This window comes from Nyctereutes procyonoides, unplaced genomic scaffold (genome assembly GCF_905146905.1).
Source record: "Nyctereutes procyonoides isolate TBG_1078 unplaced genomic scaffold, NYPRO_anot_genome, whole genome shotgun sequence".
Taxonomy (NCBI): domain Eukaryota; kingdom Metazoa; phylum Chordata; class Mammalia; order Carnivora; family Canidae; genus Nyctereutes; species Nyctereutes procyonoides.
In genome coordinates, this window is record NW_026575049.1 from 69,082,417 (window position 1) to 69,107,239 (window position 24,823).

Consider the following 24,823-nt stretch of genomic DNA (forward strand, 5'->3'; position numbering starts at 1 on the left):
AGTTAGCGCATCAGTTAGCGCGCCAGTTAGTGCACCAGTTAGTGCATCAGTTAGTGCGCCAGTTAGTGCATCAGTTAGTGCGCCAGTTAGTGCATCAGTTAGTGCACCAGTTAGCACGCCAGTTAGTTAGCACACCAGTTAGTTAGCGCGCCAGTTAGTGCACCAGTTAGCACGCCAGTTAGTTAGTGCGCCAATTAGTGCATCAGTCAGTGTGTCAGTTAGCGCGCCAGTTAGTGCATCAGTTAGCGCGCCAGTTAGCGCACCAGTCAGCACACCAGTTAGCACAACAAATCAAGGGGCGTCCAGGCTTCCTGGTGACGAGGGCAGGGATGGAGACATTCGGTGACCCCTTCCCTGACAGCGCACACCCCCCCTCTTCCCAGCACTCAGCCCCACGCCCTCAAATGGCCCCTGGCGAGGCCCTCGGGACAAAGCTCGGCTGCTCCGGGCCCCCTGAGCTCATAGCTGCTTTCGACGGCCCTCGCCCTGAGTGACCCCCCCACAGCACTCGCCCTGAGTGACCCCCCATGGCCCTTGCCCTGAGTGACCCCCCCAAGGACTTTCATGCAAATCCTGCCTCCATATTATTCCACTGCCCCCTCCCCACAGTCCCCAAACTAGAATCTCAAAGCTAAAATCCCTGCTATATTGACAAGTTGCCTTGTTTTGAACGTTCTAGACCCACAGTCCCCTCAGGTACTAATTTTGACCCAGCAGGTGTGGATGGCTTGTGACGGGACAAAGCAGGAAGGAGGACATGGAGTCCAGCCGACTGGGCCCTGGCGGTCCCTTCATGCCCGGCGGCCACCTGCTGCAAACAGTGAGCGGCCAGCACAGAACCTGAGGCAGCAGGACTGGCGGTGCTAGGGGGACAGGGGATGGGCCCCCGGGGACACGGTGACAGGGGATGGCGGGGCGGAGGACAGCACGGAGGACATCACCGTGTGGTCTCAGCATGGCCCCCTCCGGCTCAGAGCCCTGGGGTATGTGGGGGGCCTAGGACTCGGGGCAATGGGAGGGGTCATGAAGCCAGGGCTCTGGCCCCGAGGACAGGTGCAACCCCCGGCCTCACCCACCCCCACACCTGGCAGGAGACATGAAGGGATCTGCTCCCAAACACGAGCAGGGCCCCCGCGGACTCCCAGAGTCGTTGGGGTGCAGGGGGATACCAGGGGGCACCGGCCTGGGGCACCGGCCACAGTGGGGCTCCTCTGGGTCCTGGCGCCCCCAGAGCAGAACCAGTCTCTTCATCAGGGAGACTCCCAACAGTGGAGAAGTCTGGTGCTCGCAGTTGGACGTGGATCCCCGTGCTCCTTGTGGGTCCCCAGGCCCCGGCGGGCGATGAGGCAGCAAGTGAAGGGGCCCCACAGGCCGCCGCACCTCCAAACAGCTCTGGAGACGTGTCCAGAGACTCAGGGGGGACGAAAATGCAAACAGCTTTAGCCAAGCTTGCACAGATGCCTCGACACTGCACGTTCCTAGAAAACGGATGCCTCAGCTCATACCTTAAGTTTCTAGAAGGAATGAGGCTTCCTGAAGCCTGGGGGTGGGGGAGGACTGCAGCCGAGGCGCCAGGACCTGGGACCCTCTGGAGGTGTGAGCATGGGAGCTGGATCCAGCCATTCCTGAGGCCCACCGGGTCCACCTTGCCTGTCTGGTTCTGTGATCTGAGAAATCCCGCTCTTGTGATTCAGGGCAAGAGGGTAGGGTTTTTCTTTACTGGTAACCAAGTGGGCCCTCTTACAAGGGCTTGTGAAGACCTCCCAAAGAGAGTGGACATGGGCTACCAAGGGGGGGCGACACGGGGGCAACGGCCACGGGACGGGCGATCGATTGGGGTGGGGGTGGCCCCCAGTTGGAGAAACTGGGTGCTTGGGGTACTGAATGCTGGGTGCGGGCTGCGCCAACGCACTGTGGGTCGCAAAAGGTCTGCCGCCCCAGCCCCACCCCCCCCGCCCTGGGTCGCCCAGTGCCCTGGGCCACCCCGTGCCCTGGGCTGCCCCGCCCTGCCCAGGGCACGCCCGGAGACAAACAGCTGCTCAGCGTTTGTAATGAGTGTTTTCCCCTCCCGGGAGACACCGAGCCTGGCTCACACACCCTCTAGCCCAAGGGGCACAATGGACCCCATGAAGCTCTGAGAGCTAAGACTATGAGGTGGACCTCTGCCACGTACACCAGATCGATCACCTTTAGTGATTGTTGAAGATGCAGACTCCTGGGCCACAGCTCCACCCACTGAATCATAATCTCAGCTGTGGACCCAAGAATCTGCGTGTTTTACTAGGCTCCTCGGGCATGTGGAAATTTGAGATCTACTCCCCTAAGCCCGACAGGAGACATGTGTCTAAGGGAGACATGGTCATCTCCTGTGGCAAAACTGTGTTCTGTGGAGAAACAGCGATGACCAGGACCCATCAGGTCCTCTCGGAGTTAGAGCTGCATGGAGGTAAGCCCCAAGTGCACATCCCTGATGGCACAAACTCTCAAACCATGAATGTATAAAGCGATCCAGGACTGGAAAGTTCTTAGGCACCTCATGGAAATAAATGTGAATCCTCTCTGAAGGAAGAAATCACCTTCATCCTAGGCCTCAAGGAATTCTCAGAGGTGACTCTCCGAGGAGCTCATGCCTGAAACAAAAAAAAAAAAAAAAAAAAAAAAAAAAAACAAACACAAAGAAATTCAAGGCACCATGAGTGAATGTCAGCAGAAATAATGAACAATCCAGATACTGGAAATATCAGGTGTAGGCTTAAAGATAACTCTGCATATCACATTTAAAGAAGTAAAAGGGGGATCCCTGGGTGGTGCAGCGGTTTGGCGCCTGCCTTTGGCCCAGGGCGCGATCCTGGAGACCGGGATCGAGTCCCACGTCGGGCTCCCACCGCATGGAGCCTGCTTCTCCCTCTGCCTGTGTCTCTGCCTCTCTCTCTCTCTCTGTGTGACTATCATAAATAAATTTTAAAAAAATTTAAAAAAATAAAGAAGTAAAAGACTCAAAATAGCTTCAAGAAAGAGGAAAAAAAATAGAACAAAAGTTGGAAAATACCCAAAAGAACTTCTTAGCAAAGAATATACATTCATAATTAAAATTTAAAATTCAGGGATTAACTATAATCAGGCACAAAGGAACTCTCTAGAGAGATGGGAATGCTCTACAGCTGGGTTGTGGGGACTGTTGCACAACACCATACATTCACTGAAACGCCTTTAACCGAACAATGAAAATGGATGAAGCTCAACAGAGCTGTTTAAAAAAAAAAAAAACAACAACAACAACAACACTTTAAGAACAAATCAGACACAGGTAAAAATAAACTGGTGAACCAGAAGACAGGTCAGAAGAAGTCATCCAGAATGATGCACAAAGAGACAAAAAAAGGAAAAATACACGTGGGAGGTTAAGGGGTATGGAGGATAGGGTGAGATGGGTAACATACGTCTAGTTAGGGACCAGAAGGAGAGGAGTGGAGAGACGACACAGGGAATGGACAATATTCAAAGAGTTACAAAATGGGAATCTTCCAGTGCAAAATCTATAAAGCTCCATGAAGCCTAAGCAGAGGTAACCACGCTGAGAAACAAGAGCAAAGCTGCAGACCACCAAAGCCGATGATGAGATCCTAAAAGTCACTGTAGAGAAATAACAGATTCCTTCCGAGAACAATACTCTGGACCTCTCAACAGCCACAGTGAAAGTCAGGAGGCGATATGTTGAAAGAAAATAACTGCCAACCTCGAAGTCTGTGCCCAGCAAAATAACGATGTATTCAGACAAGCAAAGTCAGTTTGCCTCCAGACACAAGGCATGGTAAGGAGGAACAAAGGAAAATGAGGATTAATATACGTGAACATTATATAAGATAATAAGGTCTTATGAGTTGGGGCACCTGGGGGGCTCTGTGGTCGAGCATCTGCTTCTGCTCAAGTTGTGACCTCGGGGTCCTGGGATCGAGTCCTGCATGGGGCTCCCCCTGTACAGAGCCTGCTTCTCCCTCTGCCTGTGTCTCTGCCGCTCTCTGTGTCTCTCATGAATAGATAAGTAAAATCTTAAAAAAAAAAAGGTCTTATGAGGTTAATAAAAAATGTAATTAAAATATATGTTAAGAATGACATGTTAACATATGTAAGGAGAGGGAAATGAAGCTAAAATTCCCTAAAGTCCTTCCATAGTCTGCAAGAAGGACAACAACATAAACTTTAGAATCTGATACCTAATATGTGAATATTGTAATTTCTACAGTAATCCATAAAAGAACAGAAACAGACTGGAACATCCAAATAGAAGTGGGAAAATGGGATGATGAAAAAATGATTCAAGAAAGGGAAAAAGAGAGAGAGAGAGATACAGGACTGGCAATATGAAGAGAAGGCACAAAATAAAATGATAGATGTAAAACTAAGATACTTTTTTTTATATATAAAGATTTTATTAGAGACACAGGCAGAGGCAGAAGCAGGCTCCCTGCGGGGAGCCTGATGCGGAACTCGATCCCGGGACCCAGGGTCATGCCCTGGACCGAGCGCAGACGCTCAACCGCTGAACCCCCAGGTGTCCCTGTAAAGGGAAATTTAAAGCCTAAAGATACCAGATCGAGTCTCTCCTGGGAAGGCAACATAATCCACCTCATTAACAGATTAGAGGCGGAGAATACTGTGACGTCAGTAGAAGCGTTTGATGAAACCGAAGCAGCCATAAGGGATCTGGAAGCAAACAAACGAAGTCTAACAAACAAAAGAAAACAACTCAAACAAAAGTCCTCCCAAACCTCACGAAGGGTGTCTGCGAAAATCTACGGTGAATAGAAGACCTAATGGTACAATGTTGGGAGCTCTCCTCTGAGGTTAGAAGCGCAAACAGCACGTCCTGGCACCGCCTCTACTGGAGTTGGGCTGCGCGGCCCTCGCAGCGGGGCAGCGGCGGGTCCTGTCCCGGGAAGGGCGAGCCGGGCAGGAGCAGGCCCCGACGTACTCCGGGAGGCGGGGTAGCGCCCGCGGAGACACCGCCTGGAAGTAAAGCCAATTTGGAAATAAGCGAATTTAGCCAAGTTGCAGCGAAGTCAACATACAGAATTGCATTGTACTTTCTACACCAGCAAAAAAAAAAAAAAGGCTAGAAAACGTAAATGTTTAATTTTTTTGTGGATTCTTTACAAATCCTCATCTACAAGAATCCCCAAGTCCCTAAGGCGTAAACACAACAAAAGACGGGCCACTTTCCTGTGCGGCTGTCACACGTCCCGTGTCTGGGGACGGCAGCAGGAGGGTCATTCTCTGGCGGCTCTCCCGCGGGGGCCGGCGCTGGACTCGATCCCGGGACTCGATCCCGGGACCCGGGTCACGGCCTGGGCCGAGGGCGGCCTCCCCACCGCTGACCCCCGGGCCCGAGTGTGTGACCCATGTGTGTGCGCGTGTATTTACGTGGACTGTACTCTCGACCAGCCGTCCGAGGCGTCGGTGGCCACGCGTGCGCCCCCCGCACATCCACACATTCCTGGGACTCGCCTGCGGGCGCCCCCCGACACCGCCCCCACGGCCTTGGGGGGTCTCTACCAGGCGGACAGTGACGGGGGCAGAGGCGCGGGCCTCACGCACGGCGACCCTTGTGCAACGGGAAGAGCAGGCCGGGCTCCAGCAGGGCCCCGCAAGCAGAGCCGCATCCCTCGGCGCCTCCCTGGAGACTCAAGTGTGGACACAGGGCGCGGAGAGACGCCGGGGGACCAAGGGCTGCAGCAGGTCCCCCCCTTCGGGGCCCTCGTCCAGGGACAGCCACTTGCACAGTTTTGGAAAAGGGAAGTAGAAGCAGGTGCTGTCCAGCGGCTCGCTGGGGCTGCTCAGGGCTCGGGCGTCCGGCCGGCAGGCACCCACGCGGGCTCGGGGCCTCCCCCGCCTTCCCCGGCCGCCTGCTGGCTGCCCAGGCCCAATTCCCCACGTTAAGTCCTTTCTTACTAAAACGCCAGTCGGGATTTATGGTTTCTTGACCAAACTCTAACTCACCAGGGACAAGCACTGAAGGAAAAAATAAATAAAAATACTATTTAGAGCGTAACTTAAGGTCAGTAAGTATTTTATTAAGTAACTACTATGGCAAAGCCACTGGGCGAAGGCAACGAGAAGTATCATTTAAGCGGCGCCCATCGTCCCCGGGGCCTTCTCATCACACAGACCTCATGGACCCAGGACGCTGGGCGACGCAAGGGAAGGACGGAAAAGCAAGAACTGACTGTTACAGGTAGTGAAGGGCTGTCCATTTAAATAGTGATCCAGGTTCTGAGGCATCCTATTTGGGTATGAGCCAAGCCAGGACAGATTCTTTATTTTAAAAAATAACGTAAGGGGCACTGGGCTGGCTTAGTCGGGGGAGCATGTGACTCTTGACCTTGGGGTCATGAGTCTGAGCTCCACATGGGGTGTAGAGATTATTTAAAAGATCTTTAAAAATAAATAAAATAATATAAAGAACTTAAAAATCAGCCTTATCCTTTTTTTTTTTTTTTAAGATTTTATTTATTGATTCATGAGAGACACAGAGAGAGGCAGAGACACTGGCAGAGGGAGAAGCAGGCTCCCTGCGGGGAGCCGGATGCAGGGACCGGGGTCACGCCCTGGGCTGAAGGCAGGCGCTCCACCCCACCGCTGAGGCCCCCCGCTGAGCCCCGCCCCGGGCGTCCCTTATCCGCCTTATCTTCTGATAGGACGTCAATAGTCTCGGAGCTGCCCTTCCTTAGTCTCAGCATACTGAGCGCAGAGGAACTGAGGACCATTAGCGTGGAGACGTCACCCTCCGGGAAGGCCAACTTGAGGACCAACGTGTCTACAGGCCGCTGGCCTTGGTCTGCTCTGGGCAACTCCAGACTCTGTCCCCTGCACTCCTGGAACCAGGCGTTTGCAAACCAATTTACATAAATAAGTCTCTGCTGAGAAAACAACTCAAAGCACTTAAGTTATTAATGTGTCAGTAAAGTCAATTCTGCATTCGGAGGCCAGAGAATTTTGCCACTTTCACTTAAAACATCAAAAAACCCAAAACAATAATGAAAAACACAAAACCCTACATGTAAGATGTTTTAAAATTAATTTGTTTCTTTGAGACAAAGAAATACTTTGAACTTTAGTAACGATACATGGGTCCAAGTTAATACCCAAGAACGTAAGATAAAAATCTTGCAAGGATTCCCCAGCCCTAGGTTTCTGCATAGCAGCAGCAAACGTAAATTCAGTATTGGGTTTACATTTCATTCAAAGGGGAAATACAAAATTAGGAAAGCAAGAGATAAAAGTCAAAGCAAATATACTCAATACTCCCAAACAACTCTACGGTACAAAGTAAATAGGGGCGAAGGGAGCCCCCATGAATCCAATTGGCGGTCTGCGTTCAAGTCTACCAGAAACGTGAATTTCCTGCTATTTCCCCTGCCTGGGAACCACAAGCTGTCGCCGTCCCGGTCTCCGGCCCGTTAGGGACACTGCCTGAAGACAAGGCTTTCTTATGAGTCCATCCATGACTGACGGTGCTATCAGTGAGGGCAACGTGAGGGCAAGAGTGTCACCTGAAAGGGGCCGTTGGCAGAAACAAACCGTAGGGACCCCGGGACACGTGGTTTTTTGCGGCCTGGATGTTGTAGGACAACCTATTAATTAATGGACATCGACCCTTGAGTCTCACAAATCAAGAACGTATTAGCTAAGGACCACGGGGTCATTTGCCCTGCAGGTGTAATCAATCTAGAATCCTCAATGAGCACCCACATTACAGGTTTTGGGGATCCTGGCAATTCTCCTTCTAAGACCTCACTGTATTTAGGAACACATAAAGCTGAGTGATGGAGGCAAAAATGAACTCCTCAAGACCTCCAGGGTATGTGACAGCTGTGAGCTCCAGCATACACCTTCTTAGGCTCTGGTTTTTAAACTGCTGGATGCTTCTCAATCACTCAGTATACAGCAGAAATTAAAAGCATATGAACACATGGCAACAGCTTTCATCCTAATAGGTACAAACCGTCTTTTGAGTCTTTTTTTTTTAATTTTTTTTTATTTATTTATGATAGCCACACAGAGAGAGAGAGAGAGAGAGAGAGAGAGAGAGAGAGAGAGAGAGGCAGAGACACAGGCAGAGGGAGAAGCAGGCTCCATGCACCGGGAGCCCGATGTGGGATTTGATCCCGGGTCTCCAGGATCGCGCCCTGGGCCAAAGGCAGGCGCCAAACCGCTGTGCCGCCACCCAGGGATCCCCGTCTTTTGAGTCTTATACAGAGGTAGACAGATAAGTGAATGGAAGGAAACAACTCTAATTCCATCCAAAAAGTATTTCTCTAATGGTGACAAGCTCCAATTTTTATTCATTTTATTCTCAACTGCACATCCATACTTCACTTTCAAAAATCTCTTGAAATATGAAAGGGAAAACATGGCTACATAACAGCATTAGGAGAAACGTGTAAGACAAAACATGTATGTGAAACCTTGGAATTTGAACCAATGAATCATGTTAATATGAAGTGCAAAAACATGGCCTTTCAATCTGGAAAATAATCTCTTGTACAAATGCTAACCAAAAAGAGAATAATAAGTTTATCTTAATACCCACATACTTCCAGGGAAGGGAATCAGCTGGTTAATTAGCCTGTAACCTGGCAACCTGTCCATATATTATTACAAGATTAGTGTATTGCTCCAGGATGTTTAAGCTAATAAAGTTCCTACATCATTTTTTAAAATGAAGGAGAACTATTTACTTTCAGATTAACAAGAAAAACCTCACCCTTACACTTCGTTTTCCTCACACAAAAAAAAGTTAAAGAATTTTTTTCTTAAATGTTACTCCAATGAAAAACTGGCCTCTAAATTTCTAGGGAAATCATTTCTTGGCCTTTAGTAAGTACTCAGTAAATACTTACGGCCAATTAAGGAGAATTTAAAGATAACAGTTTAATAAAAGTAAAGCCGGATTTTATGCCAAAATGCAGCTCGTAGAAAAAATGATCCGTGCTGTGTGGCAGCCCCAGGCTTTGCTGCAGAGCAACACAGAGACAGAGATGAGAGGCTGGGCTCAGTTCAACGGGAATTGGCAAAACAGCACAGCTATTCATTCAAACCACCCGGGCATAACTCTGTCCCCGCAGAACACAGTGCGCGCTGTAAGCACCAGGGATGGAGACTTTTGCTTGCTGTTTGTGAAAGGATCCTGTAAAAGGAATCTTTGTTCTGCAATTAAAAGATTGCCAGATACTACAGAAACTTTAGATTCAGGGTACATGCTGCCTTGCCACTTAGCCACCTTAAATATCCTTCTTTTGCAACTATTAATTCACTTGCGCAAAGTTGCTGATCACTGTCTACACTAGAAGCTTGCTAGAAACAACATATTTTCCCAAAAAAAATTGCAAAAGACTTGAGAAGCCATAACATCTATGGAGTATGACATCAGAAAAGAGTAGAGCCTTTGTTTCATCTGGTGATCGTTTCTGAAACAACTGGTAAGTTGGAGTGCGGCCATGGAGCTTTGGATTCTATTTATGCAATCATCTCTTCTTTCAAAAAGCAACAGTAATGAATTAACTTCTAGCGTCAGAAAAGTTGACTAACAACTAAACACTGGCTACATTCCTAGTGCAATACAATCCTTAACACATCCACAAACAGGTATACACTTCAAATATTGGCAAATTGCTTCAGAATGCAATTCTCAGTAAGTTTTGGTAATTTATTCACAGTTCAAGGTTAGAGTTGTTGGACTTACAAGACGTAAGGAAGAAATGACCAAATGCCTCAGTAAACTAAATATTTATCTTAAAGAACAGGAAACTGAAACAAAGCAAGATTCTAAAATCTCGAACTCACAAGCAGGGTAATTTAAACAAATTCCAAAAGCTTTATTTGAGCAAAAGCAAAAAACAAAAGACAGAAAAAAACAACCAACCAAAAAGTCAACCACAGAACATTTAAAAAGCTAACAGGATCACTTCTATATTCATTCTGAGTACCTTAAGAAAGTTAATTCAAGAATTTCCTAAAACGTTCGCATTAGCCAATATTATGGCAGATTCCGTAACATTGATATCAAGCTATCACAGACTTACAGGTTAATACAGCGTCACTTTACAATCTTGCTGGTCAACTACGATTTTCATTTTAACCCTGGAAGCTCTTGGTTCAAAGTGAATGTTAAGCAGTCCTACTGGTTGTCATGCCATAGATCTGAAGATATGGTTAAGCTCATCAAGCTGGAGAAATACTGATATATTAATAATCCTTAAATATTGTGAGAACAAGCTGATGTGTTAATTCTCCTAAACTTAGGATTCTAACACGAAGAACAAGGGAAGTCATCTGAAGCATGTTTCGTCAAGACATATCTGGTAGTCTGGGAGACAAAACCCACTAAATCTGTGGACAGAAGGCTCAGATACCTTCCTCTGTCAGCCCTTCCACTTCTTTGGCCTTCACAAATTCCATGTGAGCTATGCTTTCTTCTTCTACAAACACTTTTCCAAGGACATTGTGCTTTTTTAGAAAAATCACTTAACTTGTCACATAGGATAGTTAACATCAGTCTTTCCCTTTTATTGCTGTAATAGATCCTAATTTTTTAAACAGATAAAACACTGACTCCAAAGGACTTCCTAAAATATGTTTGTTAAAGCCGACATTTCAGCTGGTCTTCCTTCTTTGACGACAATATAAGTTAAGTGCCAAATAAACACTACTAAGGAGCTAAAAGAAAGGGGGGGGCTCCTTTTCCTTCTTCTCATCCTCATGATTAGCTCAGGCCAAGAGAGCTGTATTCAGAAGGATAAGACAGTATCATCTTGGAAACAACCGCCAGCCCCACCGGCACGCCGCGTGTCCGCTCCCCACGCAGGACCAGGGCTCGTTGATCACTCGTGCACCTCGCCTTCGCCCTTCCTTAGCACACCCGGAAACACGGTCTCCGCAGCCCGCAGCAACAGCTCGCTCTACAAAATGCACTTTGTAGCTCCTGTGAACATGATGCACCCCTGAACGCGGAGCATTCCTTAACACCCAGCTCGCCTCCATTCTACGCCCTCACCCTGGGCCTTGCCAGGTCCTTGTCTTCACCAGAGAGAGGTCGGCCTCGGGACAAGCAGACGTTGCTTTCAACAAGATGTCCTTTCCGGTTCCGGGCACAGGGACTTGCCCATAAGAGGATGCTGACACAATGACAGCACACTAAAAACGGCTCATGTTAATTTATCTCTTCTCCTTCGCTCCTACAGCACAGGTAATTTAAAAAAAAAAAAAAAAGACAGAAAAGCGGACTGACTGCAAAGTAACCATCATCTACGGGGCCATGTGTGAGCTGCTACACATGACCCCAGCCTGAAAGGGCTCGTGGCGGAGGTCAGGAACGCTAAGTCACATATGAGTGAATCTAAACTTTAAATGTACTACAAGAAAGAACTTTTCATATAAAGGACTCCTTTTGTAGCATATCCTTCTTGAAAAATCAGATTTTTCTTATCCTGTTTCACATTGGTTTTAACTGGGCGGCAGGCACACTCATTAGTGATATGCCTCATTACACTACCTTTTCTGCATTCATAATTAATACATAAAAGCATTTAAAAATCACTACATTAAATAAAGTAAGAAGCAAGAAGGGACAAGAAGGAGAAACTGTTCATTTGGAAAATATCACTTCTTGGTTCTTTAGTATCAGCTTTTGAAATCCAGTTCAGAACGTATCCTAGCTTGAAATGTGCGTCTGTGTGTGAAAGACAGACATAGAGGAAGAGGAAAAATAGAGAAATTGAAAACTAATGATTGATCTCAAATATTTGCTCACTTAGAATGCTGACCCAAACTTCAGACCGTTAAGAAACCCTATAAACCCATACAAATCACAGACACAAAATGCCAATTTAACAAACATAAAAAATGACACTCTACACATACTAAAACTAGCAGGCCTAAACAAAATAATCTCAGAAACAATTAAAATAGGTAAATACAGCTATCGTAGCTATGTATATGATGTAAATAATAATCTTACCTTATTTTTAAAAACAATCAGGTTTCTAGTCTCTGTCTAGGACAGTCCTTCCAAACTACCTCAAAATATGCAAGGTATTTTTCTAGACCTAATACACAAGCAGAATCTGGGCTCCCCTTGTAGCAACAGCCATTAGAAAATCTTAACCTCACCAAGAAATTCAAACACAGAAAAAAGAAAAAGCCTGAATTTACTTAAATAATTATGCTAAATATCTTACCTTCACAATTTAAAAGTGAGAACTTTAGAAAGACTTCACCAAGACACAACACACTGCCCTATAGCCCCCAAGATTTGGCCAAAAAGCCCCATAAAAAAATGATTACTCACAACACGTTGGGTGTCTAATATTCTACTCTATTTTAATCTAAGTTGTTAATTTCCATTTCTGACGTAAGCCAGCTGAAGGCACCTTGATATCACTTTATTTTTATCTTCTTCATTCCTAAATATATTTCAGGGTAGAACACAGACAACAGAGAACACCTAGGAAGTAATACTATGTTTGATGCAATCCTTCACTAGCATCAGGGTAAAGCACGGCTTTCTCTAACCTAGCCCAGCATATACACTTATAGTCAAACGATTAGTCAAAAGACTTGCAAACCTTCCAAACTACAAAGAACTTCCAACCGGCACGATGGTACTAGTTTTATGCAACAAGGCAGTAAAAAGTTAAAATTCACTACAGGAAATTCACTACAGGAGATTTTGGCATATACCAGTACTGATTTACTCTCAGACATCTGATAGCAACTTTGTGTGGTGATTTCGAAGAACAAGTCATTTTAAGAAAAAAAACATGAAAAATAAAAACGATAGACGCAAGGAAATAAACAGTTTTAGAAGATGAAAAAACTAGGAGTAGGACACCCCACCTGGAGGTCCCCCATCTTCACAAGGAAAATCATGTGGTCAGTCGTCCAAAGCAGCTCAAATTTAAAGTTTGTGCTACGAAATTGTGCAAATATTTGCTGTTAAGAATGGAGAAAACCAATGTACTACCATATTCTAGCTTCCTACGTTAACTCGACCTCCAGATAACCAGCAACAGGTCTGAGACACTCGGGTTAACCTAACTTACATAGAAATCCCACCACGAAAAGCTTTCAGTTTTTAAGTTCTACAGTGTGATTTTAAAAACAAACACAAACAAATTTCAAAACAAATCATAGCATCTTCTAGTTATATGTAAATTTAACAAAACCTTAATTAAATGTCCAAGCATTAGCATACATTGCCACTGGCTTTAGATATTCCAATTAAATGTACTAGATTTTCTTTGGGCTGAAAGAATAGAAACATGGTAAAACAAAGGCCAATTATTCTAAAAACATATAATCCTCCCAGATTGAAGTGGAGGGCCTGGAAATCCAACACCCAGCATCCTTTAAAGAAAATGAGAGTTAAATCTCTTGGTGACAATGATTCCAATATAAATTCCATTATTTAAACTCCCCCACAAATTACTGAAAAAATATGAGGTAATTTCACAAAAATCACAAATTGAGTGGAATAATTATAACCGATATATAAATAAGGATTTACTAAAAAAGGCTTCAAAGGGTGATATTTTAAATCAAGGTGTTAAATACAAAAGGTGTCTTGTGTTGCTCAATCGCCCAGAGTTGCAGATGCTCCTTATTCTACAGTTACAGATTTGGCAAGATTCCGGGGAAAATCAACCTGCAAAAGAAGCAACATTTGAAAGATTATATACATTGCAGGGAGAGGTGGGGGTTCTCTAAGCAAATTATTTTTGTGTATAAAACCAGAAAACAACATGTTCATCAACCACCTTAATTACAGACTACAAAGAACTAAAATTAGAAAATGATGCTGAACAATGTATCTCAAAAATCCTGACACGAGGAAAAGAATTCCCCAGGAGCCAGTTCAGCGCAGGAAGTGCTTCTGTGGTCCTCCATGACAGGGCAGCTTACTCAGAGGACACTAGAAGCGGGTAAGACCAAGAGGTCTGGCTGTCCTAACGACCAGGAGACTGGGAACCCTAGGAGACTCCCCGCGGGTAACCGCATCACAGGGGCAGGCCCCACGGTGCCTGCAGGTTCTGTGGGTAGGAAAAAGTGAGGACGTAACCTACGAATTGGGCCATGCAAACGTAACAGGTGACAGATACGTATCTGAAGGATTTCTCAAATGCTACTGCTAAAAATCTAGAAGGAAAACTAAGAGTATCAAAGCAGGTAAAAAGCCGGCCCAAGATTTCTACAGGAGCCCATCACTTACGTCATAGCCCCTCAGCACAGCCAGGTGGAAAGCCAGCAACTGTAAGGGGATCACACTGAGAATGCCCTGCAAGCAGTCCACTGAGTGGGGCACCTTGATTGTTCTGTTTGTGTTCTTAATGGTCTCGGTATCTTCCTTATCACAAATCACCACTGGGCGTCCCTGGGAAAGACACACACACATTCAGCGGCAAGCAAAGGTAGAGCAGTTGCACACGAATGTGCAAAGCCCACACTGCACATCTGCACGCGGCCTCACAGGCTCAATCCCATGTGTAACTCAGATTGATTTCACTTGTAGCCAAGAAGCAGAAACTTTGCAGGATTCAGTCATTTGTTTAAACTCACACAACTGAGAAATACCAAGCTCAGTGCTTGAATCCAAGTCAGCCTGCCTTCAAAGCTCAGCTTCGTAACCACCATTGAGCCCACACGGTAATACCTTCGGGGCTTTATGTAAGTAAGAGCCAGATGATCTGAAGAAAACTCAGGTAAGCACAGCACCTGAGTAGTATTAATGTAAACCCTAGTTTCTCCTGAAATACACTTTTAAGTATACTAACTTAAAAGGGAGCAGCATACACTAATAGAGAGGACAGGACCTGGAGAGTAGGACCTCAGTTCTGGTCTTGGTTCTGCTTATTACGAGATCTTTGAGCTGGGTCCTGTCAAAATTCTTCACACCTAAACTCCACATGTTCTGTGAGCCTCCTACTGGGCCCTGGTCTATCAGTTTAAATGTCATAAAATTCAAATAAGCTATAGTAACCCAACTCTTAGACAACCCCAGGGACCGTCCCAGCACAGCCTCTAACGTACCTGCCTGGCCACCACCTGCTGAAGAGCATTCTGACACTTGGCATACGTGTGATCTCTCATGATGATCATGATGACAGGCATCAACTTATCCACCAAAGCCAGAGGGCCATGTTTCAATTCACCAGCAAGGATGCCTTCAGAGTGCATGTAAGTGATTTCTTTGATTTTCTAACAGGAAAGAGCTACATTAGTCTTCAGTTTGTTTTTCAAAAACCCATTCTTAAGTAAATATTACACAAAACATCTGCTGTCTGAAGTCACTACTTATCCACAGTATAAAAGGACCTACACTGGTGTGTAAATATAGGTTAATAGTTATTTATAAACTACCAACAAGTAATGGAAGTTTGAGTGTCTATATAGTAAATAACTACAAGTTTTACAACCACAAAAACTTTTTTGAAAATTTTAGATGATCATGAATATATTCACATTACTTTGTAACTGTTCTATCACTTGCCTCATGTTTACCTCAATTAAATCTCACACCTAGAGAACTTAATCTTTTATTTACTCCTATTTGGACAACAAATTAACTCAAGTAACTTGCTAAACCTAAATCCAAATCACAGTGGTGAAATGTACTTTTCTTGATACTCACTTTTCAATTACGTATTGTTACCCTTTTTCCAGATAAGTAATCAGAGTGCATTTTTTACAAAGGCATTTTCAAAAGTCCCACCTATTTCATTCAGTCTAAAAGTAGGACTACGTGCAGGTCCTCAAGTCCAAGATGAAATTAGAAGCGAGACGACTTACTAGGGCCCCTTCAAGGCAAGTGGCATAATGATAGCCACGCCCCATGATCAACACTGACTTCTGATGGTACAGTTCTGTTGCCAGTTTCTGAATTTCATCATCCATGCTCAGTACTTCCTTAATCAAATCTGTTAAGAAGTAATATTAACAAAGTCTATGAGAAAAGGACAACTAACTGACCCAGTATCATAACAATAATACACTGGCAGCAACCAACAAAAAGACCAGGGTTTCTATTCTATTCTGTGACACCAGCAAGGGATTTCTAAATACACGGGTTCAAAAGAAGAAAGATCTTTGGGACTAAATAGCTACAAGCCACAGCTTCAGGGATAAGAGACCTCACTCATTAGCCCCCGCTCAGACAACAAAAGTCGACGGTGTGAGCTCTTCCTACCGGGCAGCCGCTTCAGTCCAAGCATGATCTCTTTGCGTCTCTCTTGCATGGAGATCCTGTCATCACACATCATGAGGGCAAACATGACAAGGGAAACAAACTGGCTGGTATAAGCCTGCAACACCACAGAAAGGCAGAATTAGCTGCAAGTGCATTTTAAGAACTTGGAATTTTTAATTTATAAAAAGAGGAAAACAAAGAATTCCCTCCCACTGGTTTTATAAATATATATTGCTCCCCCCCCCCTTTTTTTTTAAAAGACAGCATTAGTAAAAGCAAACTGAATCAGTAGTTGGGAAATCTATCACTATGCTCCATTTCTGAATTTGAACAAATGACTTAATCTTTTTCCAAATACAAAAGTTCCTTATAATGCACTGGATGCTTACCAAATCCCCAATGTCTTCAAGAAAGGAGCGGAAACATGCCAGAGGAAGGTGAGCAGAGTGTAAATCTGCACATACATAACCAAATTAGGTTTTTTATATAAGCCAAAGCACTGGAAGGATTTTCCCTGAGGTACCTGCACTGATTTTGTTGGTTTTTTTTTTTTTTAAACTGATCTTTTTTTTTTAACTATTGCTTATTGTTTTTCCTCATTTCCATCTTTGTTTTTTTTTTTTTTCCAGTTTGGCTTGAAAAAATTTTAATCTCAATTGTAGCAAAGTGGGTAGAAATAAGAATAATCATCATTCTTAAGAATAATTACATTTTAATAACATGGTATTAATAACATTTCTGTACTAAGCCTTTTTAAGTAGGTTCCACAGCCAGCATGGAGCCCAATGCAGGGCTTGAACTCATGACCCTGAGATCAAGACTGAGCTGAGACCAAGAGTCAGCTGCTTAACTGACTGAGCCTCTTAAGTGCCCCTGTACTAAGTCTTTTTAATAGTAGTTCTGATATCTTTTTAATTCACCAGCCATCTAAAGAAACTAAATTTTATGATTTAAACATTTGAGTTTCTTTTTTTTTAATATATTTTTTAAAATTTTTATTTATTTATGATAGTCACACAGAGAGAGAGAGAGAGAGGTAGAGACATAGGCAGAGGGAGAAGCAGGCTCCATGCACCAGGAGCCCGATGTGGGGCTCGATCCTGGGTCTCCAGGATCGCAGCCTGGGCCAAAGGCAGGCGCTAAACCTCTGCGCCACCCAGGGATCCCACATTTGAGTTTCTTATTTATATTTTTATTAAATCACTAGGACTACTGTAGTGTGGCCAGCTACAGAGTTATGTGCAATTTTAACAGTAAGAAGTTTATTCCTGGGACACCTGAGTGGCTCAGCAGTTGGGCCTTTGGCTCAGGTTATGATCCCAGAGTCCTGGAATCGAGTCCCACGTCAGGCTCCCTGCATGGAGCCTGCTTCTCCCTCTGCCTGTGTCTCCGCCTCTCTGTGTCTCTCATGAATAAATAAATCTTAAAAAAAAAAAAGTTTATTCTTGGTTTTTTTGTAGATTATAGGCTGAATTTCTATCAGCCTTCTCTGGATAAGGAAATCACTTCATTAGTGAATATTTTCCTGTCATAACGTGGATAATGAGCCTCCTGTATAATGAAATCACAATCTGCTAATGCTCCTTACTGTCCCAATAGTTAAACGAGACTCCCTACTTCTTCTTGCTGAACCTCCCAACTAGTTGCTGCTTACATGTCCCCCACAGCTACCTGCGTGACCCGTCTTTGTGTTACGACGTGTTCCCCTAGCAGGCTGGGGTTTTCTCCCCCAAAGCACTGACACGGACTTGCAGTCCCTTGGCTTCAGGCTAACAAGCACACCTGTATTCTAAATTCCAGTCCCTTCTAATCTACCTTTTCCTACTGACATTTACTCTTCAATAAACCAATTCATCACAAAACATTTGATCAGGAAAAGGGGAGAGACCCAATATCTAGGACCCCTGGGATACCTACACTATTTCCAATTCTTTGTGTTTCCTTTTGTTTGTTTAAGATTTTATTCATTTATTTGACAGAAAGTGAGAGAGAGCAAGAGAGAACACAAGCGGGGGGCAGGAGGAGGGCAGGCAGAGAGAGAGAAAGAGAGAGGGAGAACCAGGTTCCCTGCTGAGCAGGGAGCCCAGATGCAGGGCTCGCCCAGGACCGCGGGATCATGACTGAGCCAAAGGTAGATGCTCAACCAACATCTTGAAGGGCCCCAGGCGCCCCTTCTTTCCAATTCACACTAATCCAATGAGTTCTAGTTCCTCCAGCCCATGACTAAAAATGTTACTCTACAGAGTAATGTTTCCTTATTTGGACTTAAGACATCTCAACCTTGGTTTTTAAGTATGAATATTAAAATAAAATAGATTTAATGCACACATTTTTCTATTGCATTCCCATTACAGCTTAATTTCCAATTTCATGTTTTTCATTTCATCAATATACACCAGAAAACCAATTATAAGAAAAGTAAGGTACACCTCACACTTAGAATTTACTGAGGTTTTAAAGAATTCACCAGGAAAATGTTGATTCTGAACTTTTAAACTTGTTTTACTTTATATTCTGCCAAAAAGTTATATTGGTTTATTTTTAAAAATCAACAAAAGTCAGTACTGTGGTTAAATTTTAAACACCTGCAATAACATACAAAAACTGCTAAATCTGCACATTTATGTCCATCAATTCCTACAGAAATATCAAATTGTCTATGGTCTGATATTAGGAGAAACTTAGTCATCTCTCTCTCTCTAATCCTAACAGTTTTTCAGGCAAAGTTGGGGATTCATGATCAAGATTATAGAATTCTTGGGCTGGCTCCATCACAGGGTCAGGGATTAGGACCGATGATGAACTTCTTTGATCATCTATTAGCATATAAACTTGTATTTGCCATTCGGAAACGGTCTATGACTAAGCACTGCAAAACTTTTATAACTCCAAGCCCAGGAAGTCTAAGGCAGTTGAAGAAAACAAAATTACTTTGGAGTTCAAGAAAAATTAAAGTAACACTAAACTGCCATACTTCCTAAAATTTTCAAGGGAGCTATTTTTTTTAAGCAGTTAATTAAAATATATGTACTACGAGAAGATGCTTATTTTCTTATACAAGATGTAACCACTGGGGGAGACTGAGGGAGAAGTACATGGCCTTGTCTGTACTATCTTTGCAACTTCCTATGAACCTTCAGTTATTTCAAAATAAAAAGACTGTATAAAAAAGGACCTGCAAAAAAGAAAACTACTGCTAGAAATAACAACCTGAAAAAAAATCTCAAAAACATCATCGGTGAAACCCTTGTTTCACCACGTGTTAAACAGAAGGAGCCAGACACAAAGGACATGTATTATACTATCTCGTTTACAAAAAACCTCTGGAAGATGACACAGGATAGCAGGAGAAAGCAACTGTAGCTGCCTTGGCGGGAGTGGGGGTTGACCGTAAGGCGGCACAGAGGAACTTGTTCAAGTGAGTCAGTCTAAAACAGGACCGTGGCCAGTTACACAGCCAAACTTACTAAAACTACATACCTAAAATCGGTGAGTGTTATGATGGTGAAATTTATACCTCCATAGAGCCGCGGGAAAAATTGTTAATGGTACAATCTAGGTGAAGAGTATATGGGTGTGAACATAAAATTCCTTTCACTTTGCTGTTTGAAAATCATAATAAAATGTCTAGAAAATTAAAGTTTTTGTGAACAACAGAATTAGAAATAAAAAAAGCGTACTTCCCCTGACAGCTCACAGTTCAAGAAAGATTTTAGTAAAAAGGTAAGTCAATGGCACCCATGCACTGGTGATCCCATATCCCACATACCCCGTGGTGAAGCCCTGTTCCACCATGTGTTGTGAATAAAGGAGCCCTGGAATTCCAATCCCTGATCAAAGCTGTCTGTCTGGATACTGTTCCAAAAATCCATAAGCTGCTGCTGAGGGAGGCTGGTTATTTATTCAGGCACAGAATGGAAACCCAAGCACAAACATCTTACATGTTTTAATTACCACATGGAGAAAATTCAGGTTTCAGCTTTCTGTAAATTACAGTGTTAGCAACATCAAAGTAACCAAGAAACAAAAAACCTCACTCAGAGTTTTTACATAAGAATCACAGATTTTCCAAAAAAGAAAAAATTCTGAGGTTCTTTAAAAGGAAAAAAAAATTCAAATGTGGTTTTGTACATCATCTTCCACACACCCTTAATTAGAATCAAATCCACCGATACCTAAGCATCTTATTAGACAATCAGCAGGAAATATTACATTTAAGCAGAAAAACAGAAATGTTGAAATCATAAAGAGTACTACAACTGTGGACAGAGAACATCTTTTGCATTTATAGATCTAAGATTCCTATTTTTATGACTAATACTAAATTTATTCCAATATTCCAATTTCAAAGAGCAAAGTAGTTTCAACAGGTCTTAAGGGACGCCTGGGGGGCTCAGGGGTTGAGCGCCTGCCTGCGGCTCAGGCCATGACCCCGGCGTCCTGGGATCAAGTCCCACATCAGGCTCCTCTCAGGAAGCCTGCTTCTCCCTCTGCCCCTGTCTCTGCCTCTCTCTCTGTGTCTCTCAGGAATAAATAAATAAAATATTTTTTTAAAAAAGTCTTAAAAAAAAGATGCTTTAAGTCTCCACAGATACAGTATCCAAAGAGAAGCAGATATTGTCATATAACACTCATTTTAATTTTTTTAAATAGGTAGATTGTATGCCAAAAAGTGCACACCCTCTTACAAACTTTCACGGGTAGTATGTATATTTAGGCATGTGTATTAGAAGCTATGAGTATGTAAATAAAAATTTATTATTATTAGAATTAAAAATAATTAAAAATTAAATGGATTAAGCTGGGTGTTTCTGTTATTTCTCTAATTTTCTACTCTACTTAATAGAAGAAGAGGACCTGCACTTACCATGTACCCCACTGTACCCGCAAGAGGGACATAAGTGATGAATGGAAACAGACAGCATATATGTTAGATCCTCTGTCCCTTTTAATGGGACTGAGGGAGGGAACAAGTGTTTTATCTACTATGGACCATCCAGCCTTACGACAATTACAATGATTAGTAAACTGTAAGAGCTCTGTAAGTGCTACCAAATGAACCATAAGGTATGGATGAGGGTGTCCTAGCAGCACTACAATCAGACAGGTGAGAGAACTAAGTCAGCAACTTACCTTCGTGCTGGCCACGCCGATCTCGGGCCCGGCATTAATGTGAACCCCACAGTCTGTCTCCCTGGATATGGAGCTGCCCACCGTGTTTGTGATCCCCACAGTTAAGGCTCCTCTCTCCTTGCAGTACCGAAGACCCATCAGGGTGTCTGCGGTCTCACCTATGAAAGCAGGAAGATAAAAGTCACAGAGCAGTCAGCAGACACGGTTTCTTAGATGCAAAAACAAAAAAACTGACTACACTTTCGACAGTATCATTTGTTTAAGTAAAATTTAAAACATGCCCTTGGGGCACCTGTGGCTCAGTGGGTTGAGCATCCGACTCTTGATTTTGGCTCAGGTCATAATCTCAGGGTCATGAGATCAAAGCCCCACATCGGGTTCCACATTCAGTGTGGAGTCTGCTTCAGATTCTCTCTCTCTCTCTCTCTCACACACCCACACCCCCCCACACCCAGCTCACACAATGCTCTCTAAAATAAATCTTAAAAAAAAAAACCAACCAAAAATATGCACTTCAAAATAATAAATTTGTAGAACTTTTAATAGTAAGTTCCTATTTTTTAGGATCTCCTTTCTTGGTCTTTGAAAATTCACCCCTTTAAGTGTAAAATGTGTTAATTCTCTAATTCATAAGGAATTATGTAATATCAAAATAAATCTGTGTTTGTCAAATCATCTGCAATACCTGTATATCTTTAAATGTCAATTTTGCCAAGATGTGCTGTAATTAGGGATCCCTGGGTGGCTCAGCAGTTTGGCGCCTGCCTTTGGCCCAGGACATGATCCTAGAGTCCCTGGATCGAGTCCTGCGTCGGGCTCCCTGTATGGAGCCTGCTTCTCCCTCTGCCTGTGTCTCTGCCCCCCGCCCCCTCTCTCTATCATGAATAAATAAATAAAATCTTTTTAAAAAGTCTTTAAAAAAAAAAAGACATGCTGTAATTATTAGAATGACGTTCCTTTCCTTCAAGTCTTTAAAATTAGCATACCTGACTGACTAATGAAAAAGCAAACATCATCTCGAAAAACTGGTGTGTTTCTATCCAGGAAATCACTGGCAAGCTCCACCATAACAGGCAACTCAGTCAGCTCTTCGAGAACTTGACGTGTCTGCAGAGAAAAAGATAACTTCCTCATATAAGCTTCAAATACTCTCTCGCTGGACTTCCTTGGATTCAATGTACACTTTTCATTTTTTTCTGATTATGAAAATGATACACATGCATTGTTAGAAAATACAAACAATACTGATTAAAGCATAAAAAAATCATCAAAATCCCACCAGTCGGGACACAAGTGCTGTTAATATTTTACTACAAGTCTCTTTAGACAGTTATCAATCCATGTATTCTTAAAAGCAAATATACCCGCACATATAAAATGTTTTGAGAAGCAGAAAAAGCACTGTTCTGAGTTAGCTTGTATATTCTCTCTAATTTCCCAATTCCTAATCTTGAAATGACAATTCATATAATACCAAGTCACTGAGAGATTTCAAATGAGATAAAACACAGATACATAAGCACCTCTTAAACACTTCAGAAATACTATGTATTCATAAATGGTACTGTTTCCAAAAAAATCAATACATTTTAGAAATCCTACTTAAGCTCACTATTTCCAAACTGTGTAGTATGCAGACCAGGTAGAGGGCAATATGCTTCTATGCAAACAGCACCTTAGCACTTCTTTCACTAATTTCCATTTTAATTCAATTTCTTCTACTCTAAACATCAGAAAATGTAAAATAATAGAAAACTTTTAGGTAGCAAAAATTTTAGGCCCTACAGGTGCATATATTTAGTTATGATGGAGGAGACCACCTGCTTCTGCAGGAAAAGGGCCCCAGCCATCTCTTGCCCTGTCACTGCATTCTTCCTTCCAGCAGTGAGGAACTGAACAGGTTTCCTTACTTCACATCCCTTTAACTTTCTTGTCCACAAAAGTAAACTAAACTGTTTTGTTCTGTAACTTTGGTTTGACACCTTAATCTTTTCCACTAATGTATTTTACTAATTATACATAAATAGGTTACTGATCCTAACATGCTGAACATTTCCCTTCAAATAGAGATCAAATTTTACCTTCTCATTTATAATATAAATGTTACACTAGAATTAAATTCTTCAGAGAAAGATACAGATAGCAACTTACCAGATATTTTTAAATATACCCCAAAAAACTAAACTCAAGGTTTATCTGTGCTAATAAATGTCTTTTTCTTTCAGTGGAAGCAACTCTTAATGAATACACAGAATGACATATTTGCATCATAAGGGACTAATATACTGTTATAAATTCTATTGTAGGTCACTGTAAAAACCCAGACACAATTAACGTTTTGAAAAGAAAACTACACTTAGGATGATTTTGATGGTTATTGTTCAGGATACATATTAAACAACAAAGCATTTATGCATATGTGTCATTCATTTTGAGCCCCACCCAAAAAACCCACAAAACTAGATAGAACAGAATTAAGGACACTATTTTGCATGATAAACCACAAAGGAACTTCGAACGTTTGTTAATTATAGTAATCTCAGCAGCTACCAAAAAACAAAACAAAGCAAACCTTACATTTTCTCAAATTTCATAATTAGAGAATTCTAACATAGCATATAATTTCTGCCCTAAAATTCAGGTTTAGCATCAGAAGAAACATTTAATCAAATCTTTTACTTCTGAATAGAGGGCTCATTCATTAACAACAGACTAAGCCGCAGGGAACTGGCCAATCCCTTCATTTATATTTTTTTAATTCATCCTTTCTTTTCCTATGTTCAAAACAAGCTCTTTCTTAGAGCTCTCCCCTTCAAAACTACCTAGACTTTACTATTCATTTTAAAGATTTTATTTATTTGAGAGAGAGAGAGAGAGAGAGCATGAGCAGGGTGAAGGGCAGAGGGAGAAGCAGACCCTGCTGAGCAAGGAGCCTAAGGCAAGGACGTGGGGCTCAATCCCGTGACCCTAGGATCATGACCTGAGCCGAAGGCAGACACTCAGCCCACTGAGCCACCAGGCACCACAGACTTTCTTTAAACCAGGTGATTTGGGGAGTGGGTGGGTTAGAGAACTGAGATGCAAGGGCTGGACAACCAGCCAGTTTCCATCACTAGTTACATGACTGGCTCCCACAAGTACAGATCATAGATATTTTTGCCCCAGCAAATAAAAAATTACTATGTCATAAACTTTGGAATCAATTCTAGAAGTAGAAACCCAATGTGTAAGGGTCTTCTGTACTCGTGGGAGTTGACACCAACAGCACTATAAATGTCTTTATAAGAAAACCTCATGTGGATCTGATTTATTGGCCTAAAAGAACATTATATTCTGCACTTCTGCACTGACAACCAACACACATCTTTGATACAGAATTTCAGCTTCCCAAAAATTAACTCGAAATGGATTAAAGATTTATTTATTTTATTTTATTTTATTTTATTTTAT

At 43.0% G+C, this 24,823-nt stretch overlaps 1 protein-coding gene across 3 annotated transcripts in view; it reads right to left on the bottom strand.

The window, feature by feature from the left end:
* Nucleotides 1-8,308: 8,308 nt before the first annotated feature.
* Nucleotides 8,309-24,823, bottom strand: part of GFPT1 (glutamine--fructose-6-phosphate transaminase 1) — a 57,261-nt gene continuing 40,746 nt past the window's right edge. For all 3 annotated transcript variants that reach the window (XM_055328007.1, XM_055328006.1, XM_055328008.1), the window contains 7 exons: nucleotides 22,360-22,480; nucleotides 21,374-21,531; nucleotides 16,241-16,355; nucleotides 15,844-15,971; nucleotides 15,085-15,252; nucleotides 14,267-14,428; nucleotides 8,309-13,702 (listed from right to left, as the gene is read on the bottom strand). In XM_055328007.1, coding sequence (XP_055183982.1) covers nucleotides 13,658-13,702; nucleotides 14,267-14,428; nucleotides 15,085-15,252; nucleotides 15,844-15,971; nucleotides 16,241-16,355; nucleotides 21,374-21,531; nucleotides 22,360-22,480 — 897 coding nt within the window. In that variant the 3' untranslated portion in view covers nucleotides 8,309-13,657. The remainder of the gene's footprint in view (nucleotides 13,703-14,266; nucleotides 14,429-15,084; nucleotides 15,253-15,843; nucleotides 15,972-16,240; nucleotides 16,356-21,373; nucleotides 21,532-22,359; nucleotides 22,481-24,823) is intronic.